Source organism: Lolium rigidum, chromosome 5 (genome assembly GCF_022539505.1).
Source record: "Lolium rigidum isolate FL_2022 chromosome 5, APGP_CSIRO_Lrig_0.1, whole genome shotgun sequence".
NCBI lineage: Eukaryota > Viridiplantae > Streptophyta > Magnoliopsida > Poales > Poaceae > Lolium > Lolium rigidum.
This window is the reverse complement of record NC_061512.1, coordinates 241,325,847-241,348,195: the sequence shown is the minus strand read 5'-3', so window position 1 is coordinate 241,348,195 and position 22,349 is coordinate 241,325,847. Positions and strand designations below refer to the sequence as shown.

Here is a 22,349-nt window from a genome sequence, read left to right as displayed (position 1 = left end):
CGCCGCCCCCCCAGCCCAAGAAAAATTTGCCTAATATCCCTTCATATTTGACAGTTTTTGGCTAAAAATAGTCTATATTTGGCCCATTTGCCCCCCCAACAGTGGCCCAAAGTGTCTCCCTGGCCCATTTGCCCCCCCAAATTTTGGCCCAAGCTCCGCCACTGAGCACTTGGACAAAAAAATGTAAAGTTTTGTGTCTATTTACCGAAGGTATTTTATCTAAATTTATGTTTTCATGATATAACATACCATGTCTATTGTATGTTCAAAGGCAAAGAATGTGAACATAATAAATTATTACAACTAACCATTAACAGGGTAGAATCTACTTTATGTATGGTTCTATATGTACAAACCGACTATTGTTATGTTATTTTACGTTCATAAACATCATCAAACTTTTTTTTTCTGATGGTCTTCCTATAGACAGCAACTGAAATATCTCATAATTGCATCGGTGTAGCAACCATTAGGACGGACTTTGATTATTAATGGCCAGTAGTTTATAGATATTTGTATTCTAATATCAGTGAATCATAATATGCACTTTAACTCTACGTACTAGTGCAGTGTGGTATGCAACGTACCATCAAGATTAATATCGAGACTTATTTTGATGTATGTAATATTCCAATGTCGCACATATATCAAGATACATACATTTACGAGGATTTTTTGCAAATGAAACCATAATTATCTGTTCACAAAATGAAGATAATAATTTTATTTTAGCATATATTTGTAGTTTTCGTAGAACTGTATTATTTCATGTCACATAATATTGATATCTACCAAAAAAAGATAAACACTTTCCACAAAATAAAGATGGCGCCCTCTAATTTACAAGGGCCACCATGCTAGTTGAAATTTTTCAAGACATTACCCACTCACCCTAATCAAGGACTAGTAGCATATATATCCTCATACGTTGGTGTGTCTATCTTAGCGTCAACAATCTTCTAGAAGTATTAATTTACGTTAAGATAAATCTAAATATGGATTACATAAACCGTGTATCATTCTTCCTCATGCCTTATTGTTGGCCATACTGTAGATGTTTTTTCCCAATACCCTGGAGCCACATGCTACCTAACATTCATAAAGTAATTATCAATTTATATTAATGTAACAATGGCTAAGGCATTCTATCTCACTCTCTACTCGAACACTGGTCTACACAACTGACTGACATCAATTGATGCAGAGGCTGGGGCTGCTATGCTCCTTTATCGAAAAAACAACTGACTGACATATTATACTTGACATGATTTGTTGCTTCCGTTTTACTTTTGCGTCCCACAACATTGTTTGCTTCCTTCTTGGCTTCACCTAGTTTCCAAACATATTAAATTGGCTTCTCCTACTCACTTGTTTGTATTGCCTTGCAATGCATGTTATGTAGTACATTATTCTTTTAAGTTCTGATAATTTCAGGACACATTCACAATTAAAGAGACGGAAAAAAAAGTAATCCAAATCAGCCAGTTATGACTTATGAGCCTCCTCCAACCACCATAATACATGTTCAGAAAGAGATTTATTCTAGTAGCGTCGAAGACTGACATATATAACAACTGACCATTAATAAGCTGACTAACATATCGAAAAAACAACTGACTTTTACACCGTAATGTACTTCCTCCGCTCTAGAATATATAACAGAAAATTTGATAGTAGCTATATTTTGCCCGCAAACCCCTCGTTCAATACTTAGAAAATGGTAACAAAATCATGATTATACGAAGCACTGTGTTGATATGAATTTAATAAAGTCTATTTGATGTAACATAAACTATGTATTATTGGACTAATTATGGGTGAAAGAATGGAGTTTAACAGTCAAAGTACGCCTTATATCTTGAAACGAGCCAATGTCAATTTTATCACATTTTTCTTGCTTCTTGTCCTTAGCCAACTTGCACCAAAAATGGCTGCTAGATATCCAAGGTAGGTTTCGCTAGCTGAGAGGTGGTATATTTCTTTATTTATTGTGTTAGTTATATGGTAGATAGGTAGAATTGGACAAATAATTTGCTCCCGTGGAACAAAAAATACACGCATTGACCTGGGCCACCTGATTAGCTTGTAGATTTGTCCTTTTTTCTGCATGATTCCCATTTTGTTCTGAACCAGGTCTAAAACAATTTGTGTTGTGTCATCAATCTGTACCCTCAGCTCACACGCTTAGGAGCCCCTTAACTAGGATATGCATTCTTTTTTCGAAAAAAAACGCTTTATTACTTAAAAGTTTTGATGTAATACACCGGCCTCTGCATAGTTACGATGCAGACAGCCGTTCAACAAGGTTACAACTCAAGGTCTTAAAGAAAGGTAACGAGAAACAAAAAGTCTATCATGGTGTAGGAGCCACAGTCCTCAGACTATGCAGTCACCCATGTTGGATAATAAACTCCATAAATAGGTCGCGGTCCTCCACGCGCTGAAGCGACGACCATGAGTGGAGCGTAGGCGTAGACTGGTAAATTACCTGCATAAGAGAAGAGTTTTTTCATTAAAAACCTTGTCATTTATACATAGCCATAGCGACCAAATTACGGCGACCGCTCCCACCTTGATATGATTTTTAAACCTGACCTCTACCCCATTTAGCCAATTGGCAAAAATATTTGCAATGCCTCGAGGTGGATGTAAGCTAGATCATATCTGAATGATTGATCATATAGGTTTAGCGAACCGGCATTTGAAGAAGAGATGTTTTATTGTATCGTCTTCTTGACAGAAAACACATTTCTTACAACCATGCCAATTGCATTTTGCAAGGTTATCTTTGGTGAGGATAACACCACGACGTAGGTACCAAGCAAATACCTTCATTTTCAGCGGCATCCTCAATTTCCAAATGGTTTTATTATTATAAGCCGGTTGTATGGGTTCTAGTAACGCACCGTACATGGATTTTACCAAGAATATACCATTCTTGTTGAGTTCCCAGCGAAATATATGTTTCCCTTGAACCAGTTGGATTGAAGCTAATTTCTGTAGCAACTCGTTCCAAGAGGTTAATTGGGGACCGACTACATCACGTCTGAACGTCATATATGGTGGGGAAGTTTCCATCACTCCCTGAAGGGTAACATCCTTTTGGCGAACAATCCTGTACAAAGCTGGATATTATTCCCGAAGTGAGGTTGCACCCAACCACTTATCCTCCCAGAACCATGTCTCCGACCCATCCCTAATAAAAAAGAACCTGTATGGGAAGAAGTATTTCTTAGTTGCCATGATGCCAGCCCAAAAGTGTGAATCTCCGGGTTTCCAAGAAACCTGAGAAATCGCTTTTAAGCCTACATACTACCTCATCAGCAAGTTTTACCATACACCATCCTCAGTTAAAAACATGGCCAACCATTTACCTAGTAAGGCCTTATTCTTCAACTCTAGATCGTGAATACCAAGTCCACTTTGATCTTTAGGACGGCATACGACATTCTATTTTGTCAACCGATATTTTCTCTTCTCACTATCTCCTTGCCAAGAGAATCTTGATCAGAGATAATCTAATCTATCAAGAATTCCTTTGGATAGCTGGAAGAATGATATCATACACTACCATGTTTGTGAGTACTAAATTTATGAGTACCAATATTCCATCCAGAGATAGTAATTTTCTTTTCCAACTACTAAGTCTTTTCTGTAATCTTTCCTCAACTATTTTCCATTCAGCTATAGTTAGCCTCCGATGGTGAATCGGAATACCCTGGTAGCTTATTGGAAAGGAGCCTAAACCACATCCGAACAATTCGGCATATTGGTTTGCTTCGTCTTGGGCGTCACCGAAACAAACCAATTCACCCTTATGAAAATTAATCTTTAGACCAGACGTTAGCTCGAAAGCTGATAAAATTAATTTCAGATTTCTTGCTTTTTTCTAGGTCATGTTCTATAAAAAGAATTATTTCGTTGGCATACTGCAGAATAGATAGTCCCCCATCAACTAGATGGGGTACCACTCCTTCAATCTGGTCATCTCCCTTAGCGTGCTTAATTAAAATGGCCAGCATATCCATCACAATATTAAATAACATTGGAGATAGAGGATCGCCTTGCCTCAACCCTTTCTTCGTTTGGGAGTATTTGCCAACATCATCATTAACTTTGATGGCATCACTTCCTCCAAAGATAAAGTTGTGAATTAATGCATGTCATTCGTGAGAAAAGCCTTTCATCCAAAATGTTTGATGAAGAAATGACCATTTGACCTTATCATAGGCTTTTTCAAAGTCGATCTTTTGCGATGCATCTCATGTAATGTCACAACACCATCAATGATGTATCGACCTTGCATGAATGCAGTTTGAGTTGGACGCACCACATGATCAGCCATCAAATTCAGGCTAATAGTGTCAACTTTTGTAAAATTTTTGAAACAAACATTAAGAAGGCAGATTGGTCGAAATTGGGCTGAATACGATCAGCATGGTTAACCTTTGGGAGTAAAATGATTTCCTCGAAGTTAATACGGAACAATTCTTGTTGCCCGGCTTGAAGCTCTTCAAACAACTCTAGTAAATCCTTTCTAATGGTATCCCGGAATGTTTGAAAGAACTCGGCCGAAAAACCATCAGGTCCCGGTGCCTTGTTAAGTTCCATTTGTAAGACTGTTTTCCTTATCTCATCCTCTGTATATGGTGTGGTAAGGACATCATTCTCCTGAGGGAACACTTGTGGAATATCATCAATTATGGATTCGTCCAAACTGTTATATCTGACTCCTCAGGTGCCCCAAATAAACCCTTATAATAAGAGGTGATGTAAGAATTTAACTGCTCATGTCCCTCGATCGTAACCCCATCCTGAATGAGGGAGTGAATGTGTTTCTTTCTGTGTCTGCCATTAGCAACACTATGAAAGTATCCCATATTCGAATCTCCTTCCAAAAAGAACTAAGATTTTGATCGTTGGTACCATTTGAGTTCCTCCTCGCGTAATAAACCAGCTAACTTCGCATTATATTGATTCTTTAAATCAATTCCTGGCGTCGTGAGCTGTCTAATTTCCGTGATTACCTCTAAATCGTCAATTGACGTTGATAGGCTAAGTTTCTCCTGTTTGAGTTGTCCAGTCATATGTCGCGCCCACCCTCACAGGTATTTTTGCACAACCCGTAGCTTGCGATTCCACCTTTGGATAGGGGTGCCCACGATAAACTGCTAATCACATACATTCTTAACCATATCAGAGAAGGCCTCCCTTTGTAACCATCCAAGTTCAAATTTTAAAGGACGTTTACGCGGCGGAGATGGGATCCCGGTTGTTAAAAGTATGGGTGCATGATCCGACAAAGATTCAATCTGAGGTAGAGGCCGTACCGAGACTAATGGAATTTATGTTCCCAATCTGAGTCCATTAGTACTCTATCCAACTTCTCGTATGTTGGATCCGGAAGACTATTAGCCCAAGTGAATTTCCTCCCAATCATTGAATTTTCCTTCAGATTCAAACTGTCGATGACAGCATTGAATAAGGAAGACCAATGATTATCAAACATTCCCTTACTCTTCTCATGTGGATATCTGAGCAAGTTAAAATCCCCACCTATGATGATAGGATGCGGATTATCCTTTGCTAGATTAACCATTTCACGAAGGAAGGCAGGTTTGAGGGCATCCTGAGCAGACCCATAGACCGATACTAAACTCCAAATGAAATTATCAAACTTATTTCGAATGTGAAGCTTTATATGAAAATCACCTCCAGATTTGTCTAAAATTTCCATAGTTGAAGTTCGAACGCCTACAAGAAGGCCTCCGGATCAACCTCTAGGCGGGCGCGATACCCAATCAAAGTCTTCTCCACCAGAAAGGCGATTTAGAAAATTTGTTGAGTAGTTATAAAACTAGGATATGCATGGTGGTTGTTAGATTACATATTTCCTTTTGTATGGTATATGACATAGATCACACTAGTTTACTTCTCTTACACACTCTTAGCATTGTTAAACTTGTCTGATGCATGACTTTGGATATCAGATTCTACCACACATATGAATGAACAGAGTATATACTAACTAAGCTTATACTATCATACCCCATAGAAAATGTTATAACAAATAATGCACACAATTTAATGCAAGCCATCCATTTTGTGTGACTTGTGGCTGATATGTGCTGGTAATTTTTGTAAGGTAAGAGTTAATTAATGATCATATAGGGTTAACATTGACTTTTTTGCCTCGCCTAAACTATGAAGTAAACTACGTTGTTAGGGGAACATGATGGTACTTAAACGAGGAAGTATGTAGTGTTTGTGTACCTTATCTTCCGATTTGGGCTATATGCCAGTTTTCTTTCACTGGGACGTTGTGGTTATGTTGTTACCGGAATGTGATGCAAGTTAAGGAAAGTTGTAATCATATATGCATTATCATACATTTGCGAGATATTCGATATAAAAATATGTGTCTTAATATGTAGCCTTATGCCATGGAATTACTTATTATTTGTTGAAAATATAATCATGTTGTTTCAATCTTCCAGTTTTGGCACCATCAAGTTCCATAACAAAATAAACATTGCATTCAAATGAAGTTCATAAATGAGTTATTTTTCTTCGGAGAGGCATGTGGATATCCCCACTAAACTTATGGGTCGTGTGATCATATATGATCATGATAACGAGTGAATAATCATATATTTGACTTTGAGGAAACTATAAAAAACATATGCAGGTAAGATAGACATGTATACATGTAAAAGTTAGTAATAACATATGATGATTTTTAGGACCGGAAAAATAAATAATTAGGTTATTGTACACTGAACTCTAGCATTCCATCTGTTCGGGTTTATTGTCAAAGTGTTGTTTGACTTTCACGGAAAGAAATGTGCACCATAATGCTAACTATATATTCTTTGTGAACTTGCAGGACACGGGATAATGTTGGAATCAACAAAGGAAATCTTGTTGAAACTATGGAAGGATCAGGACATTCAGGTTATGGTACTCATCAGTCTCACGGTACAATTCTTCCTGCTATTCACCGGCAACCTCCGGCGGCGTAGAATCAGTGGGTTGCTTAGGTTCATCATTTGGCTGGCATATGTTGGGGCAGATGCAGTTGCCATCTTCTCCATTGGCCTTCTCTCCCGATACGAGGAGAAATACAAATTAAGAAGCCACTACTCATCTGGGGATCACAGTCACATGCTGCCCTTCCTCTGGGGGCCCTTTCTCCTCCTTCACCTGGGAGGCCAGGACACCATCACCGCTTTCTCCATGGAGGACAACAATCTGTGGCTGAGGCACTTGCTCAACCTCGTGGTCCAAGTCACTCTAACCTTGTATGTCTTCTGGAAGTCGTTTGACATAATGGACTTTCAGCTTCTAGCTGTTGCTCTACCCATATTCGTCGCTGGATTAATCAAGTATGGAGAGAGGACATGGGCGCTCTATAGTGGTAGCCGGGACTACCTTGGTATTCGCAAAGAGGGGGAGGAGAAACCGCTACAAGTTTTTGGAAATACTACTGGTGATATCATGGCATGTTATGCTCTTAACACGGTTGTCCGTGCAAGAGGATTGCTTGTGGGAAGGACATTGTTCCATCTGAAAGGTAATTATTTTGAAAAAGAAGTGGTGGATGGTTTTGAAGAGTATGGGAGAAGAGTTGGGCAAAGAGATCGGAAGCTCAAGATCGTTTTGATGGAGCTTCGCATGATGCACGACCTCCTCTACACAAAGGCTATGGTGTTGCACAGCATGTTGGGTCGCATATTGCGGTGTATTGCCGAGATCTCCATGGTGATCGCTCTTGTGCTCTTCGTGGCAAACTCCAAGCTACATGCCCACAACAGAGCAGATGTTGCTATTACATACACATTGCTCACTGGGGCCATATTTATGGAAGCTTATTCCGTCTCCATGGTGGTAGTATCACCGTGGACAAGGGCGCGCTCGAAAAAAGGCACATTTCTCTGTTGGTTGTCCTGCAGCGCTTCCTCATTTTTGGATGCCGTTATGCCGCGTAAGATGAGTAGTTTCTCTATGGGGCAATTTAACCTCGCCGACTGCTACATGTCTGAGAAATGCATGCCAAAGCTCATCTCCAAGGTTGTTAGTGCATTGGGTCTGGAGAAGAAATGGAGAAACCTTTGGCACATCCAGCACGTGGAGGACACAAAGATCGTTAACTATATCGAGAAGTTTTTCTTGACCGGGAAGGGATCGCATCAGCTAGAGATTCCAATGGTTTTCAAAAAGTTGCTACATATGGAATTCCACCAGGCCATTCATCGTTTACATATTTATACAGACTTGCATTTGAGCGATGAATTCTATGATGATGTCTATAATGGCCGTGGCCATCCGGAACCAAATGAGAAGGCGGTACTTGCGGCGGAATGCAGGAGGCTATCAAACTACTTCATGTACCTCATGGCGGTTCATCCTCAGATGTTGCCGGTTAACGCCGCTGCGCAAGATGTTGAAGACTACTTGGCCAAATGGGTGAGGGAAAATCGCAGTGGCACGATGAGCAAGACAGAGTTTCTGAATAAGTACGTAGAGGAAAGGGTCGCCGGGTCGTCTCCTTGTTTTTCATCACCTCCTTCTGTGGTATCATTGAGGGCGATCAAAGAGGTGTGGGTAAGGCTGCTCATTTACGCGGCTGGTAAGTGCCGTGGGGAGGAACACGCCCGGCAGCTCAGCAATGGACTGGAGCTTCTCAGCTACGTCTGGTTGCTCATGGCGCATCAAGATGTTGGGGATGTTGGGGGTATGCAGGTCAACCTCTTGGAACATAGTGGTGATTATCATGTAAGGGAAACAAGGTTTATTCCGGCGGATCAGAATTTCGTCATGCAAATGTGCATGGGGCCTCTGCACGCCTTCAAATTCCGCCACCAGTACCAGCTGCAGCCGACGCAAGAACCTCCCCGCTCATGGCCGACGCAAGAACCCATCAGAAACTTAATTTTAGTGCCTTGGAGTCCGGTTAGAGGGGCACCACAACAGCACGTAATTATGCAGTTCCTCCTCCTCTGTGCAGCTCTGACCACAGTTGCATATATATACTCCGTATTTCTGTCTATCTATCTATAGCTAGACGTGCTTAATGCTGACACCATGGACAGGGTACCGACCTGGAGAATGATGTGGTGCTGCAGATAGAGGACGAGGACGAAATGGCAAACACGGAAGCGCCGCCTGACAACAGTCAGTTTGATGAAGACGCTGAAACCTCCGAGGAAAGTTCTGACCCGCAAGCTGACATGGCGACCGAGAGGTTTGGCACTTTGGCGTGGATAGGTGGGGCCCTATCATTGATGAACCGAGGTGTCGTTCTCTGGAGCTGGGGGCATCTACTGAGCAGCCTCTCTCCGTCTCGCCTCTGGGCGGCTCTATGCAGAACACCTTCCATCGTGCCCATGACGGAGGACATGGAGATGCACAGCCGGGTATAACATCGGGATTTTTACGTCCTTAGTTAAAAAACAAATGATGTTACGATGTGACCAAATATATTTCGTTTGGTCTTGTCAAGATTATTTCAAACTAGCTGAATGCACGTGACGTTGCTATGATTTTCTTGTTTTCTTCCCTTGTCACACATGTACACGCAACGGTTGTACCTAAAAAGGTTGTTGCCATCCCTGTAGCTGAAATATCTTCTCAATACTCGAACCTTAACCACATCTAAAATTGCGCAATTTTAGCGAAATTCTAGCACATTATCTCTGCGTTTCCTCAGAACCATATTAAATAATTTTAAGATTTATTTTTGAGATCGTGGATATGTCAGATCAATTATTTATTTATTTTCAAACGGGGAGAAAGCCTTGCCCCAATCGATAGAAGAAGAGTGTTTTACAAAACCGTAAAAATTTATTTATTGCACGAATTACTCTTCCGGCATCATTTCGTCCAAATGTTTCGCTCCCGCAAGCACCAAAAGGCATGCCTCTCTTAATCTTATCGAAGACTATATGTGCAGGGGCTTGTTTGTTGTGGAAGATCCTAACATTGCGCTCGGGCTAAACTTCCCAAGAAACTAGATGATACCCCGCGCGTTGCTGCGGAAATTCAATGACAAAATATAAAGCATTTTCAATACAGTATATACAAACTGGAGAAAAGGCGTTGGGTTGTGTGTCCAATACAATTGTATCTTGGCACATTTATTTAAAATCTAGTATAAGTAGAGAGCACACAAATGGATAAAAGCAGAATAAAATGGACATGCAAAAGAATATTATTGAAACATTGATTTTATGAGGATTTACCTATACCTCTTGAAAGTGCTCACAGCTCAAAAAGGCATAAATCAAATGCTCAGCTAACGCTCAAGTGAATGTGATATTTTGAGCATTCAACAATCTGTGCATATTTTTTTGGGTGATAGGTGGCCTGCTAGCAGGCGGCTTTCATACTTGTATCATCAACCTGCATGTGAGTGGAGTTAGGGAATATAGTACATGAGAGAAAATATTTCGATTTGCCTTAGTTTATTTTTGGGCCTTCCTTGGATGCAAATGCAGTGGATCAAATTCTATCTTGGTGTAGTACACAAAATGTAGTACTTGCTACACAACATATTGTAAACCAAATAGCAGTATAGCAGCATAAGAATCTTGAGTAGCCCTTTAGTACAACAACTTGAGATTAGTCATGGCAGTGCAACTAATTGAAATTTCATACAAAATAACTGTTTATATGAACCCACAATGGTTTCTCCCTTTGCTGCACAAAAAACGTCAACCTGAAAAAGGATGTGGTGTCATTTTAGTCATCTTACCTTTGGAGCACCTCAGTCACAACGAATGGAAGAAAATGAGAGGAAAACAGAACTGAGAAAGAACCCGTGGCATACCAAACATTATCAAGCGTGACATATAAAACTTGATAATTAAGAGAATCCTACTCATAGGCATACTTTGAGGATCTTCATTATCCATCATCTACAGGCCGCAGCAGTTTAAAGTTAGCAATGAGGCATTCAAATATCAGAAAACGAAAATACATTCTGAACTGATGTCATAGTTGATCTTTTCCTACCAGTAGGACCGAATTGAATCACCTTCCAATACCCAAAACCCGTGGAAAAGTTCATCCATAATTAAAAGCAAATAAAATTCTTGTGAAAGCTACACAGAGATCTTATTATGACGAGACCGATTAGGTATGCTTCACTGACAAAACCGATTTGGTATGCTTCACTGTAATCTTCCTGAGCAAACCTAAGAATATCGAGCATTGAAGGCAATACACAGAATATGTATAGATTGAGCAAAATAATCAGGAGAAGAGTGCAAGCCTAATTGAAATTGGCGGCATAGATTACCAGGAACGGATAGAGCCCATTAATCCAGAGCACGACTTGTAAATCCCCCAAACCCAAAAGGAAGTGCCACATTAGAAATTGTAAGGCTGAGCATACATAATTAAATCAAGGTCGTGGGAATCACTTGAGGATGAGGTTCGGTATGATATTGGGCTCCTTCGCAACATCACAATCTGAATCCTTGACATGGTCATCAATGCCTCAAGATCTCCCTTAGGGGCCTAGCCTTGCAGCGGCAATGGCAGAGCATGAGTGGAGGCATCAACGTGAATTGGGAGGACGGGAATAGAGTGGCTGGGAAAGGTGAAAGACCAGAAGGATTTATGACCAATTAAAAGACTGACGAATTTGCTGAGGATGGAAGATGTGCGGGCGTGGAAGAGGAAACGATGGGTCGCCATGGAAGAAAGATTAAAATCGATCCAGATTCGTGGGTCTGGCGAGGAAGCGCTCTGGTTCGGCTCCTCGGTCCTGCCGTGTTGGTCTGGGTAGCAAAAATGTTAGGTACGCTTGGAAACAATGAGAGGAATTGGAAATTGTTAATGAGGTGACGTGGCTCGCTGTGAGATCAGGAAAATGGGGTCATCTATTAAGAAAGAGAAGATTAGCAAGGTGAGAGTTGCCATGGCCTTGCGGTTCGAAGTATAGGCTCGCGACATCATGGTCCACCACTACGAAATACCGAGACACACCCAATGCCTTGTATTGATAGCCGTCATGCCCAACCAATCCTTGGCGAGGTTCCATATACGAGGGGAGAAGCGACAATGGATGAATAGGTGATCCACGGATTATGTACATTGTTTGCAAAGAGGGCAAAGCCCACAATTTGTCCGTCCCCGCTTTTCCAACCGATCCGCCATTCAAATCCTATTTTGGTTTGCAAGCCAAGCGAAAAACTTCACCTTCGGAGGTGCCCATGCTTTTCAAACCGACTTATGCATGACCGAATGAATTGAACCCCAAAACTACACCTCATAAGCCGATTTGGCTACCTGTTACATCTATTTTTTTTTTAATTATTTTTATATGCATATTGTGAGCACATAAGCGGAGATGGTGCAGTTGTAACATGAAAGTAATTTGTACGCTCAAAAATTAACAAAGGACGACTTCACATTGGTACTTGTGTTAAGAAAGTAGCTTGATTATCTGCATTGGACAATTGCTTGTGTATTCTCCCACAGTATTGTTGCAAGTTCAGGTGACCAGATGAGTAGGCGCTAAGCAGAGCCTCCCGCATGTCACTGCTATGTGGCTGAACCGTTTCTGAATATTGGTCCAGCATCTCAATGGCCTTCGCGATGTTACCAGATCTAGCATACATATCTAGAACACAAGCTAAATGTTCTGGCGTTGGTTTGTTGGTTTGAGTCGGTGGACAGATACCATTGACTCAAAAAAGGCTCTTGCTTGTTCCGTGAGTCCAGAATGGCTGCAGTCAGTGAGCAAGCTGTAACTTCATCGGGGCAAACATCGTGGGACAAGATGGTTTCATGCAGTGCTAGTGCTTCATTTCCCATCCATTTATCTCGAGCCTGAAGAACATGGTGTTCCACGAGACCAAAGTCCTTCTGAAGAACAATATTGAATACACTGCTTGCACCCTCTACGTCTCCGCACTTGGCATACATATCCATCAAGCTGTTGGCCGCATACAAGTAGGATACATAACCAGTTTCGAATGCACAGGCATGGATCATCCTTCCAGTGGCCAGAGATGGCGCGGCAGCACAAGCATGAAGCACAGCCCCCAAAGTGAAGTCGTCAGGTTGGATTTCCTTCTCTGTCCGCATACAAGTAGGATACATAACCAATTTCGAATGCACAGGCATGGTTCATCCTTCCAGTGGCCAGAGATGGCCTTCCAGCACAAGCATGAAGCACAGCCCCCAAAGTGAAGTCGTCAGGTTGGATTTCCTTCTCTGTCCATATCTTGACCAACAGTGCAGCGATGCATAGTACTTCTCATTTCGTCATCCAACAGGTGAATGATATCACGTTCTATTGAATTAAGTTCTTGACCACCTGATACGAACACCTTAATAGCACCCATCACTTGGATCCAGCTACAGCCAGGAGACTTCTTAACACCATGCTCTGACATGGTTCTTCTCACCCGCTCCGCTTCCGTCCACTGCCCAATGGCGCACAACAAGTTAGACAACATGACATAGCCAGCATCCTTTGCAGGCTCCATAGACACCATGCTGCTCCCCACGCTCCTTCCGATTCTGACATCGAGGTTGCCTGATGAGTAGGCACTAAGCAGAGCCTCGCGCATGTCACTGATATGTGGCTGAACCGTATCTGAATATTGGTCCAGCATCTCAATGGCCTTTTTTATGTTCCCTGATCTAGCATACATGTCCAGAACAGAAGCTAAATGTTCCGGTGATGGCTTCAGTCGATGGACAGACACCATTGACTCAAAGAAAGCTCTGCCTTGATCTAGGAGTCCACAGTGGCTGCAGGCGGTGAGCAAGCCTGCAAATGTAACTTCGTCGGGGCAGACATCGTGGGACAACATGGTTTCATACATTGCCAGTGCTTCATTTGCCCATCCATTTATCGCGAACCCGAACAACATGGTGTTCCACGAGACCAAGTCCTTCTGTAGAACATGATTGAATATATTGCTTGCACCCTCCACATCTCCGCACTTGGCATACATGTCCATCAAGCTGTTGGTCACGTACAAGTAGGACGCAAAACCCCTCTGGAATGCACAGGCATGGATCATCCTTCCACCGGCCAGAGATGCTGCAGTAGCGCAAGCATGAAGCACAGCCCCCAAAGTGAAGTCGTCAGGCTGGGTATCCTTCTGTGTCAACATCTTGACAAATAGTGCGAGGGCCTCGTCTGTGTGGCCACTCCTCGCAAAACCTCCAATCATCGCTGTCCACGAGATGATATTTGTCTCAGGAGCACGTTGAAACAGAGCAGCCGCTTTTTCAATGTGGCCAAGCCTCGTGTATGCGTCGATCAACGAATTCCATGACACCACGGTCCTATCCTCCATAGACTCGAAGATCTTCACGGCATGATCTAGCAAGCTGAACTTGCTGTAGAACGAAATAAGCGAGTTACTGACCTCGGGGACGGCATTCCAGCCACTCTGCACCGCAATCTTGTGGACTGCAAAGCCAGTAGATGGGTAGGGGAGCTCCGTGCAAGCGTCGATCAGAATGCAGAGTGTAGCATCGTCACAAGAGATCCCTGACACCCGCATCTTGTTGAACACAAGAAAACACTGCTTGGCATTGCTGCTGCGAGAATATCCGGTAAGTAGCGTGTTCCAGGCAACGCTGCTTGCAGCAGGCATTTCGTCGAACAACTCCTGTGCGAGCTTAATGCGGCCAGAGGCGACGTAGGCGTTCAGGAGGGAGCACCAGGACAGCGCGTTGCGCTCGGGCATCTCCCGGAAGGCGCGCGCCGCGTCGTCCGCGCGGGCGCACCTGGCGTACATGGCGACGAGCGCGTTGCCGACGGGGAGCAGCGCGCGGATGCCGAGGCGGAGAACGCGGGCGTGGAGCTGCGCGCCGGCGACGGAACAGCGGAGGGCCGAGGCCGCGGAGAGCGCGGCGGTGAGGGTGAACGCGTCCGGCGCGCCGCGCATGCCGGCGAAGAACGCGAGGGCGGCGCGCGGCTGGCCGGCGCGGGCGTAGGCGGTGAGCATGGCGTTCCAGGCGACGGCGTCGCGGCGAGGCATCGCGTCGAACACAGCGCGCGCCGCGGCGGCGTCTCCGGCGCGGCCGTGGGAGGCGATCCTGGAGGTGGCGGCGGACAGGCCGGCGAAGGTGGAAGGGGCTCCATGCTCTGCCATGCGTGCGGCGGCGCGACCAGCTTGTGGGTTCAGGCTCATCAAATGGGATAGGCGAAGCCGCGAAAGAATCTGCGGCTCGCTGGTGCTGAAATGGAATCGCAACGAATTTTTGTTCTCATTTTGCTATTTTCGATAAAGGGAATTATACTACTCCGTATATTAATATCATAATTACATTTAGCCTATGCAACAACGCAACACCCAAAAAGAAAAAGAAAAACTAAGAAATAAAAGACTAGCTACAGTATCTCAGGTCTAACAACAGTAGTACATCCACCACCAAGACTGATACAGACTCTCCAACGTGCAGCGTAAACAACAAGAGGTGGCAGAAAAGGGCACAAAATCCATCTAGGGTTTCGTTCTCCTCGCTGGGGATATTGCTGGTCCGCTCCGCCTCCGGTGGCCTTGCGGCCTTGGACGTGAAGTTCAAGTATAAATCATGTTTCAGCGCGTCCCGACTTGTGATGTGGGGAATCCATCCCTGCATTCACCCAAGCCCCTCGCCCTCACTCATATTCTTGGATTTTCGGCTATAGCCGTGAGGAAGCCAGAACCAACCTAGAAGGAAGGTAAAGGTGCATGTGCTATAGAGAAGCGAACACCCGCAAGCATTACTAATTCAAAGTCGGTTTTCATGTTTGTTGGTGTGGTTTCATGTCAGTCTCTTCCGATCTACAGTTTTATCATTGGCGATGGTTGCTGCTCTGGTGCGCTAGTTCTTTGGGACCTTAGCACGATGATTTCATGTTTGTCTACTACAACAAACTCTACTACGACAAGCTTTGCCTGACTCCGGCGATGGATGGGCGAGGACAGCGGCGCGCCTTCGGCTCGTGCTAGTGTCTGTAGTCGTCACTAGGTGGTCCGAGTACCAATTTGTACCTTTTTTTACTTTTTGGGCTATTTGTACTACTATTGATGATTTGATCGGTGGATTCCTCGTAAAAAAAATTACAAAATCTTCAAAAACGAAGCCTTCAAGAAGAAAACAGTGCTCCAGCATCGTCGTCGCCCGACCAAAGATCTTAGATTTTCACCCTAAAGATAGTCTCCGCTCTCAAAACAATGTTTGCAACAAGGTCACAATCAGTTAAGGTCAGACATTGGGTTTTCACCCTGAAAGATAGGACTCTAAACTTCACTTGTGCTATCGCCCCCACCTTCATACCACTGATGTGAAGCCGGAACACCAAGCAAATCCCTCAACAACGCGGAGACTTGAACCTTCTTTAGCTAGTCCTCCCATCCTATCTTCATGATATTCTCTTCTTCTGACTTCGCCATGGATCCAAAGTTCACCTAATATCAACACGCCGCTCCCTCCAGAACCAAGCGGTCTGAATAAAAGCATCCCTCCGGACGGTCGGAATAAAAGCATGGTCAAAATGGGGAGAATTTCACTTCCCGGCCTCTGCACCAACTGGAGATGCACACAACCATTAAACATGAGTACTAAGATTTTTAGTCTTTGTAAAAATTAAAGCAGAGTCATCAAGATAAATTGCATGAGTACTAGGTCTAGCTTGGGCCTCAAGTATAAATAGGAACCTAAATTCGCGTTCACATGAATTTGAACTGAGGTGCTGGGTTCTCATTTTGCTTCACATCCAGTCACACATATCTAAATTAGCTTCACCTTCCGGAACAAACGTCACCTTTCGTATTTTGAGTTTCTAACTTGTTACTGTTGAGATAAATTTCTAGGTGCAATCAAGAACTGAGAAATGAGAAATGCAGTGATACAAATGCTCTTGCCATGACACAACAATGGCTTCATCAGATATGCTCAATGATAGTCGGTACTATGAAGATGGGACACACAAAGTTGAGATAGAAAGAATTAAGAATTTCACTCACAATAACATGATCTAACAATCGACAAGAGAAATCTTAATTAATATATAACCACTATTATGTTTCAGTATCGGTACACAAGCACATATGGATGACAAATATTCACACAACTCATACATACAAGAGCAAACCAGTGACATATGTCGTTAACATTTTCTATCGTCGTATAGCTTTGCTTTATCCTCATACCGCTATTCGGTACGAGATAGCACGAGACGACGCATCATGCTAGCACGAGACGACGCATCATGCAGATATCAGGCCATCGGGAAGAGCGAGGCCCTCCTCTGCACCTTCAGACAAAAATTTCCGGCACGCGTAAAAGATCGCCGAGTGGAACCCCACTGGGTTATCTATGAACACGAAGTGTCCTCCCTGCATGTCCATTGAGTATCTATCGTCAGTACCAAATTGCTAGCTCTTATTGTATAGACTACCAGAGAGGAATACTGACCTGTGGGACTCTGATGATTTCACAAGGAACTTTCATGTTCTCGCGTGCTTGCTGTGCACCTTCATAATTCATCCAATCATCATGGCCATATATGAAAGTAGTTGGCACTTTCCAATCGGATGCACTGTTGCAAGTTACGGGACAGTGAGAAAACATCAGAGATATATTCACTGCTTCACGCAGCGTAAAATCAGTGGCGTCTGTGTGTTTGTCGGTAAGCTACTGCATCAACAAGATTATAACCTCATATCTATTACAAATATGGATGAACACTCATTGTATAGTTCATTAGTTATCCACTAATACTCTGTTGAAGTCAGAGTGGAAGTTTGACATGGAACTCTTCCACAAAAAGATTGTATCAAGTAGTTTCCCAATAGGGATGGTTTGTGTGCAGACAAAGAGAGATGTGATGCAATGGAGTAAAACTAGTGCCTAGAACTAAAAATCATGTGAAGAATATTTTCAACTTTCTAAGCCATAATCAGGTAAAAGAGCGGATCTGGGATCAATGATATTACAAAACTGATATCAGAACATATGAGAGAATTGCAGTCAAATGTTCAACTATTCGGTATGGATCACCCATGCTAGAATTGCATCATGTTCAAGCTAACCATATGTATGTCTGAACTTAAGAAATAAGTTAAAGATAAAAAGAGATTATCAACTGTGCCGTGGAAGAACATGAGTTAAAAATCTTAGCCTGTCTGCACAGACTTGGACGCCAACAATCAATGAAAACGAATTTTGCTAAGCTAGTTGAGCCCACACATCCATTTTTCACCTTTTTAATGCAATTGTTTTTGGCAATTGGGTGCAGGTGTAGGTAGTTGCAACTGGGTGCAGGTGCAGCTAGTTACAAACTTTCATTTTCCATCATCATATCTAGAAAGTAATGAATTGTAGTTTCTCTCACTAGAAAAGAGAACCAACAGCTATAAATAAACATATACAAACTGTTATCTTATACAATTCATGATTACTGATTAATGAGAATCATACTAATGCACATGCTGTTAAGATTTAAGATGACCAGGATTTTTTTTGTAGAAACTAAGCACATAGAAAGAGAAGCTGACCTCTGCAGAAGCGGTTTCTTTGCAAAAGCCCCAAAGGAAAAAATATACTTTAAGCACAGCTCTCCACTAGCTTTTGCAGCTAAAGTGTGGTAAATATAATCTTCATACATGAAAAGCAACAATAAGGTTCAGCTGCAAGCATCATTTAAGAATACGGACTTATTACTGATATAATAATGTAACAACAAATGTTTACCTGTCAGCAAGCTGGACTCATGATCTGTTAGTAATTCACCTGTTGAATGTGAGCCAAATCTAGCTGTGGTATATTTCCGTACTAAATCTGGGCCCCAAGGACCTAATCCTCTGTTTAAGCAAAACAAACGAATGTGAGGACTCAGGACAAAAGGTATTAAGAGTATATTAGAAACAAAACAACCACCCAAATGTCTTCACTAAAAAATCACAGCAGAAATCCCAATGCTTCCACACTGAAGCAGTTCTGCACTAAAAATTGAACATCCTCATCTACTCTGCTAGAAGGAGGAAATAAAGCCCTTTCATCAATTTTATCTTATGGAAGAATGGTGTGACTACTATAAATGCCCAGTTGTAAGTTGTAACAGCCAAATTCAAAGCATATCATGGTGACGTATAAGGAAGTGCCAAAAGGAATTTGGATCTATTTATGTTAATTTGTATTAGGTCGACATCTGGGATATAAATTGGTAGTGCTTGATTTGAAAAGAATCGCAGCTTCTTTTTGGAGCATCCATTCATTTTGCGTAACAGAACCTTACTAGCAGGTTTCGCCTAATACAGTTGTCAAGGCTACCATAAATGATTGCCGTGAAACAATTCGGTTAGTTAACATGGGCATATGTTGAAGATTTATCTACTACCTACAGTATTCAAATTTAAGTACAAGTGCTATTGCTCCTAATTGTGAAGTTACTTTCTTTTTCATATTGTAGCTAAAATGAAAATACAAATAGAAGAAACCCTAGACTTACCTCACTATTCTCTGAGGAGTAAAATTGGACTCCCAAAGATGGTTCGCTAGCATGCCTTTCCATGTTGCTCGAAATTTGGTTAACCGTTCAGAGCTATGATCTGTTTCTGATGAAAAGCCAGCAGAACCAACCAAAATCAAGTGTTGCACATGTTCAGGATGCTGAAATAAAACATATAAAGTTTAGTACAATCATAGACACCGGTGGGGTAGCTTCACTTGCTAAGTGTATTATCTATATTACCTTTAAGGCATACTTTGCCGCAACGTATCCCCCGAAAGAATGGCCAAGCAATATAAAATTACTAAGGTTCTTCGCTTTGCGCCATTCCTCAAAAGAATCTATGAACCAAGCCTCAGTCTCTGTTTAAAAAGTTGGCCAAAGAACGAATGGAAACTTGTTACTCATTCTTGCAAAAAAATCACCAATAGCATAATAAAATATCTGGCAGCATTTTACGAAGTCGTGCAACAAATGAAATTTCTGTATCTAACCTTCAGTACTTTTACAGGTGAAGTCAGGTCTGCTTGATCCACCCCAACTGCAAAAGGGAAGGCAAAAGTTCAACATATGCAAAGAAAAGTAACTAAATAAAAACTTAAAGGCATGGGTTATCATCCATGCCACGTTCCTGTAACAGTAGGTAAGCAATTCATGTATCATCAGGCTAACTTTCACTATCTTTAATGGGGTGAGGTGGATATTTACCGCGAATGTCATATAGGTTGTATTCTCTTTCTAGGTTCAAAGATCACAAAAAAATAGGAAAAAGTAATAGAGAGAAAGGTAAACAAATAAGCAATTGAGTCTACTTCTTAACTAACACTCTATGGTAACATTTAAATTTTCAGATAATCTACACTACGAATTCTCTTTCTTTACCTAAATTACTAAGATGAGCAACATCAAAACCCATAGTGGTGAGCAATCACAATAAGATATGTGGCATGGCAACAAGTCATGAATCATATCCTACTGTGGGTTTTTTCTTTCTTTACATAAATACTATAATGCACAAAATTCTTCAGATCAATGTCCGTATCGGTGACTGTTGTAGCAACTGAGAAACATTGAGCACAGGAATAGTTAATTAAACTCCACATTGATAAATATAAGTCACAATGCAGTCTTTTAGTTTTCTTAAAGCTTACCCCAGCTGATCAATGGCAATCACCCGGAAACGACTTGCAAGGGCATCAAAGTTTCGAAAGAAGAAGCCCTGCGAAGCACCGTAACCATGGACCATGACAAGGGTGGGAGCATTGTCCTTGCTATCGAATGTCACCGTATTTATGAACCTAGGCTCATCGCTTGATGACCCGAACCACCTCACTTTCGAGCCAGGTGGAGCCGATCCAATGCTAACTGATTCTTGGACATACCCAGTTCTGTAAATGAAAATAGGAAGATACATCACATGCCAGAACAATGAACAGAACTCTTGTAAAACACATCAAACGAAGACCTGCTAAAAGACAGCTAGGAGCAAAACCTGGAACGTGATGCCCCATGTCAGCAACATAATGCAATTATATATCTTTGACTGAACACGTATCATTATCCATTAGGGGTCTATGGTACAGGATGGGAAAAAAAATAAGTTTTAAATGCCTCCTTGCATAAGTCAGAACAGTTGTATTGTATGGATGGCTAGATCGAGAGCAAATGGACAAAACCAAATGAACAAAATCGAACAAACGGCCATGGACTTGCATCTATACAGAATGGACAAGTGTAATCCTTCGGAAGTAGCACTATCGGACACGGCATGGATTATATTACTGCATGAACCTACCCGGCAGGGTGTCCCACAATCGAGCTGCTAAAATTAACTAAAAATCCAGGCTTTACTGATCCTAAAGTGACACACTGTTCTCTTAGATGGTTACCCCATGTATAAAGCCAGAGACTTCCAATCACAATTGGGTCTGGAATCAGCACTCAGCGACTTAGTTCTTAGTTATTACCCCTCAGCAGCTCAGCTACACAGCCATGGTCACAAACGCAGAACAGAGTACAGATAGCAAGCTGCAGCACTCAGCTGACGCTCCCAGCCAGTCATTGTGAGAGGGAATGCGCAAGTTAAAAATCCCCAAATTTGAGCTACAGCGAGGAACTCAATCTGGTCGTCACGATTGCAGACAACCGAGACAGCTAATCGGTAGGCCTAACACTCGTCGAGCCAATTCGAAAGCTAAAGTAGCAATCTTTGTGATTTCTTTCCCAAGCGGGTTCAGAGACGGGGTAAAATTAGCTGAAGCGGGGGCGAGGGAAGGTACTTGAGTACGGAGAGGAGCCGCTTCTCGGCGGCGATGATGCGGTCGGTGGAGGTGGGGATCCAGCGCAGCGCGGACGGCCACGCCCGCGCCCACCTGGACCCGGCCGGGGCCGGCACGGACGCGGACGCCGCCTCGGCCGCCGTGGCTGCCGCGGACGCCTGCCTGACCTCCTCGGCCGCTGCCATCCTAGTCGTGGTCGCGGCGGCGGCAGTGGAGGCGGCGCGGCGCATGCGAGGGATTCTGCCCGCGGCTCTGGACTCTGGTGAGGAGATTGGTAGCAGGAGTAGTTGATTCTGTTGGATTCGCGGCGAGATCGGGGAGTTCTTATTCGGAGGGCGCGCCCCGACCGCACGTTGTGGCGCTGTGCGGCGCGCGAGCCCGCCCCTACGTAATGGCTTGCGTGTGCGTGCGTGCCTATGGACTGCAGTGCAAGCAAAGCAAAGCAAATCAAAGCAATGGCCGTTGACCCTGACCGCTCCTTCGGGGAAGTCTCTCTGTGGCTTGCGCCTGTGCTGACGGCACCGGCAGCTGGGGCCACGTGTCCTCATCCTATAGTCTTAAGGGCACGAGTGGCATACACAACTAGCTTCTTCATTAAA

At 43.0% G+C, this 22,349-nt stretch overlaps 2 protein-coding genes across 2 annotated transcripts; both read right to left on the bottom strand.

The window, feature by feature from the left end:
* Positions 1-13,205: 13,205 nt before the first annotated feature.
* LOC124657343 (pentatricopeptide repeat-containing protein At2g36980, mitochondrial-like) lies at positions 13,206-15,125 on the bottom strand. Its single transcript, XM_047195914.1, has one exon. The coding sequence runs from the start codon at positions 15,123-15,125 to the stop codon at positions 13,206-13,208; it is 1,920 nt and encodes a 639-aa protein (XP_047051870.1).
* A 1,802-nt stretch (positions 15,126-16,927) lies between these two features.
* Positions 16,928-22,075, bottom strand: LOC124652707 (probable 1-acylglycerol-3-phosphate O-acyltransferase). The gene is made up of 9 exons (XM_047191747.1): positions 21,751-22,075; positions 20,623-20,859; positions 19,966-20,012; positions 19,715-19,833; positions 19,472-19,632; positions 18,715-18,824; positions 18,519-18,618; positions 17,437-17,560; positions 16,928-17,357 (listed from the first exon to the last, which is right to left on the bottom strand). Exons 1-9 carry the CDS (start codon positions 21,978-21,980, stop codon positions 17,229-17,231), a joined length of 1,257 nt encoding a protein of 418 aa, XP_047047703.1. The 5' UTR covers positions 21,981-22,075; the 3' UTR covers positions 16,928-17,228.
* Between the last annotated feature and the right edge of the window lie 274 nt (positions 22,076-22,349).

Excerpts from the sequence above, each read along its gene's own strand:
- LOC124657343 (XM_047195914.1), bottom strand. The coding sequence starts at position 15,125 with ATGGCAGAGCATGGAGCCCCTTCCACCTTCGCCGGCCTGTCCGCCGCC.
- LOC124652707 (XM_047191747.1), bottom strand. The coding sequence starts at position 21,980 with ATGCGCCGCGCCGCCTCCACTGCCGCCGCCGCGACCACGACTAGGATG. Across the intron at positions 19,834-19,965 it reads CACCTGTAAAAGTACTGAAG|AGACTGAGGCTTGGTTCATA; the intron begins GTTAGATACAGA and ends CTTTTTAAACAG. Across the intron at positions 18,825-19,471 it reads ACTCCTCAGAGAATAGTGAG|AGGATTAGGTCCTTGGGGCC; the intron begins GTAAGTCTAGGG and ends TTGCTTAAACAG.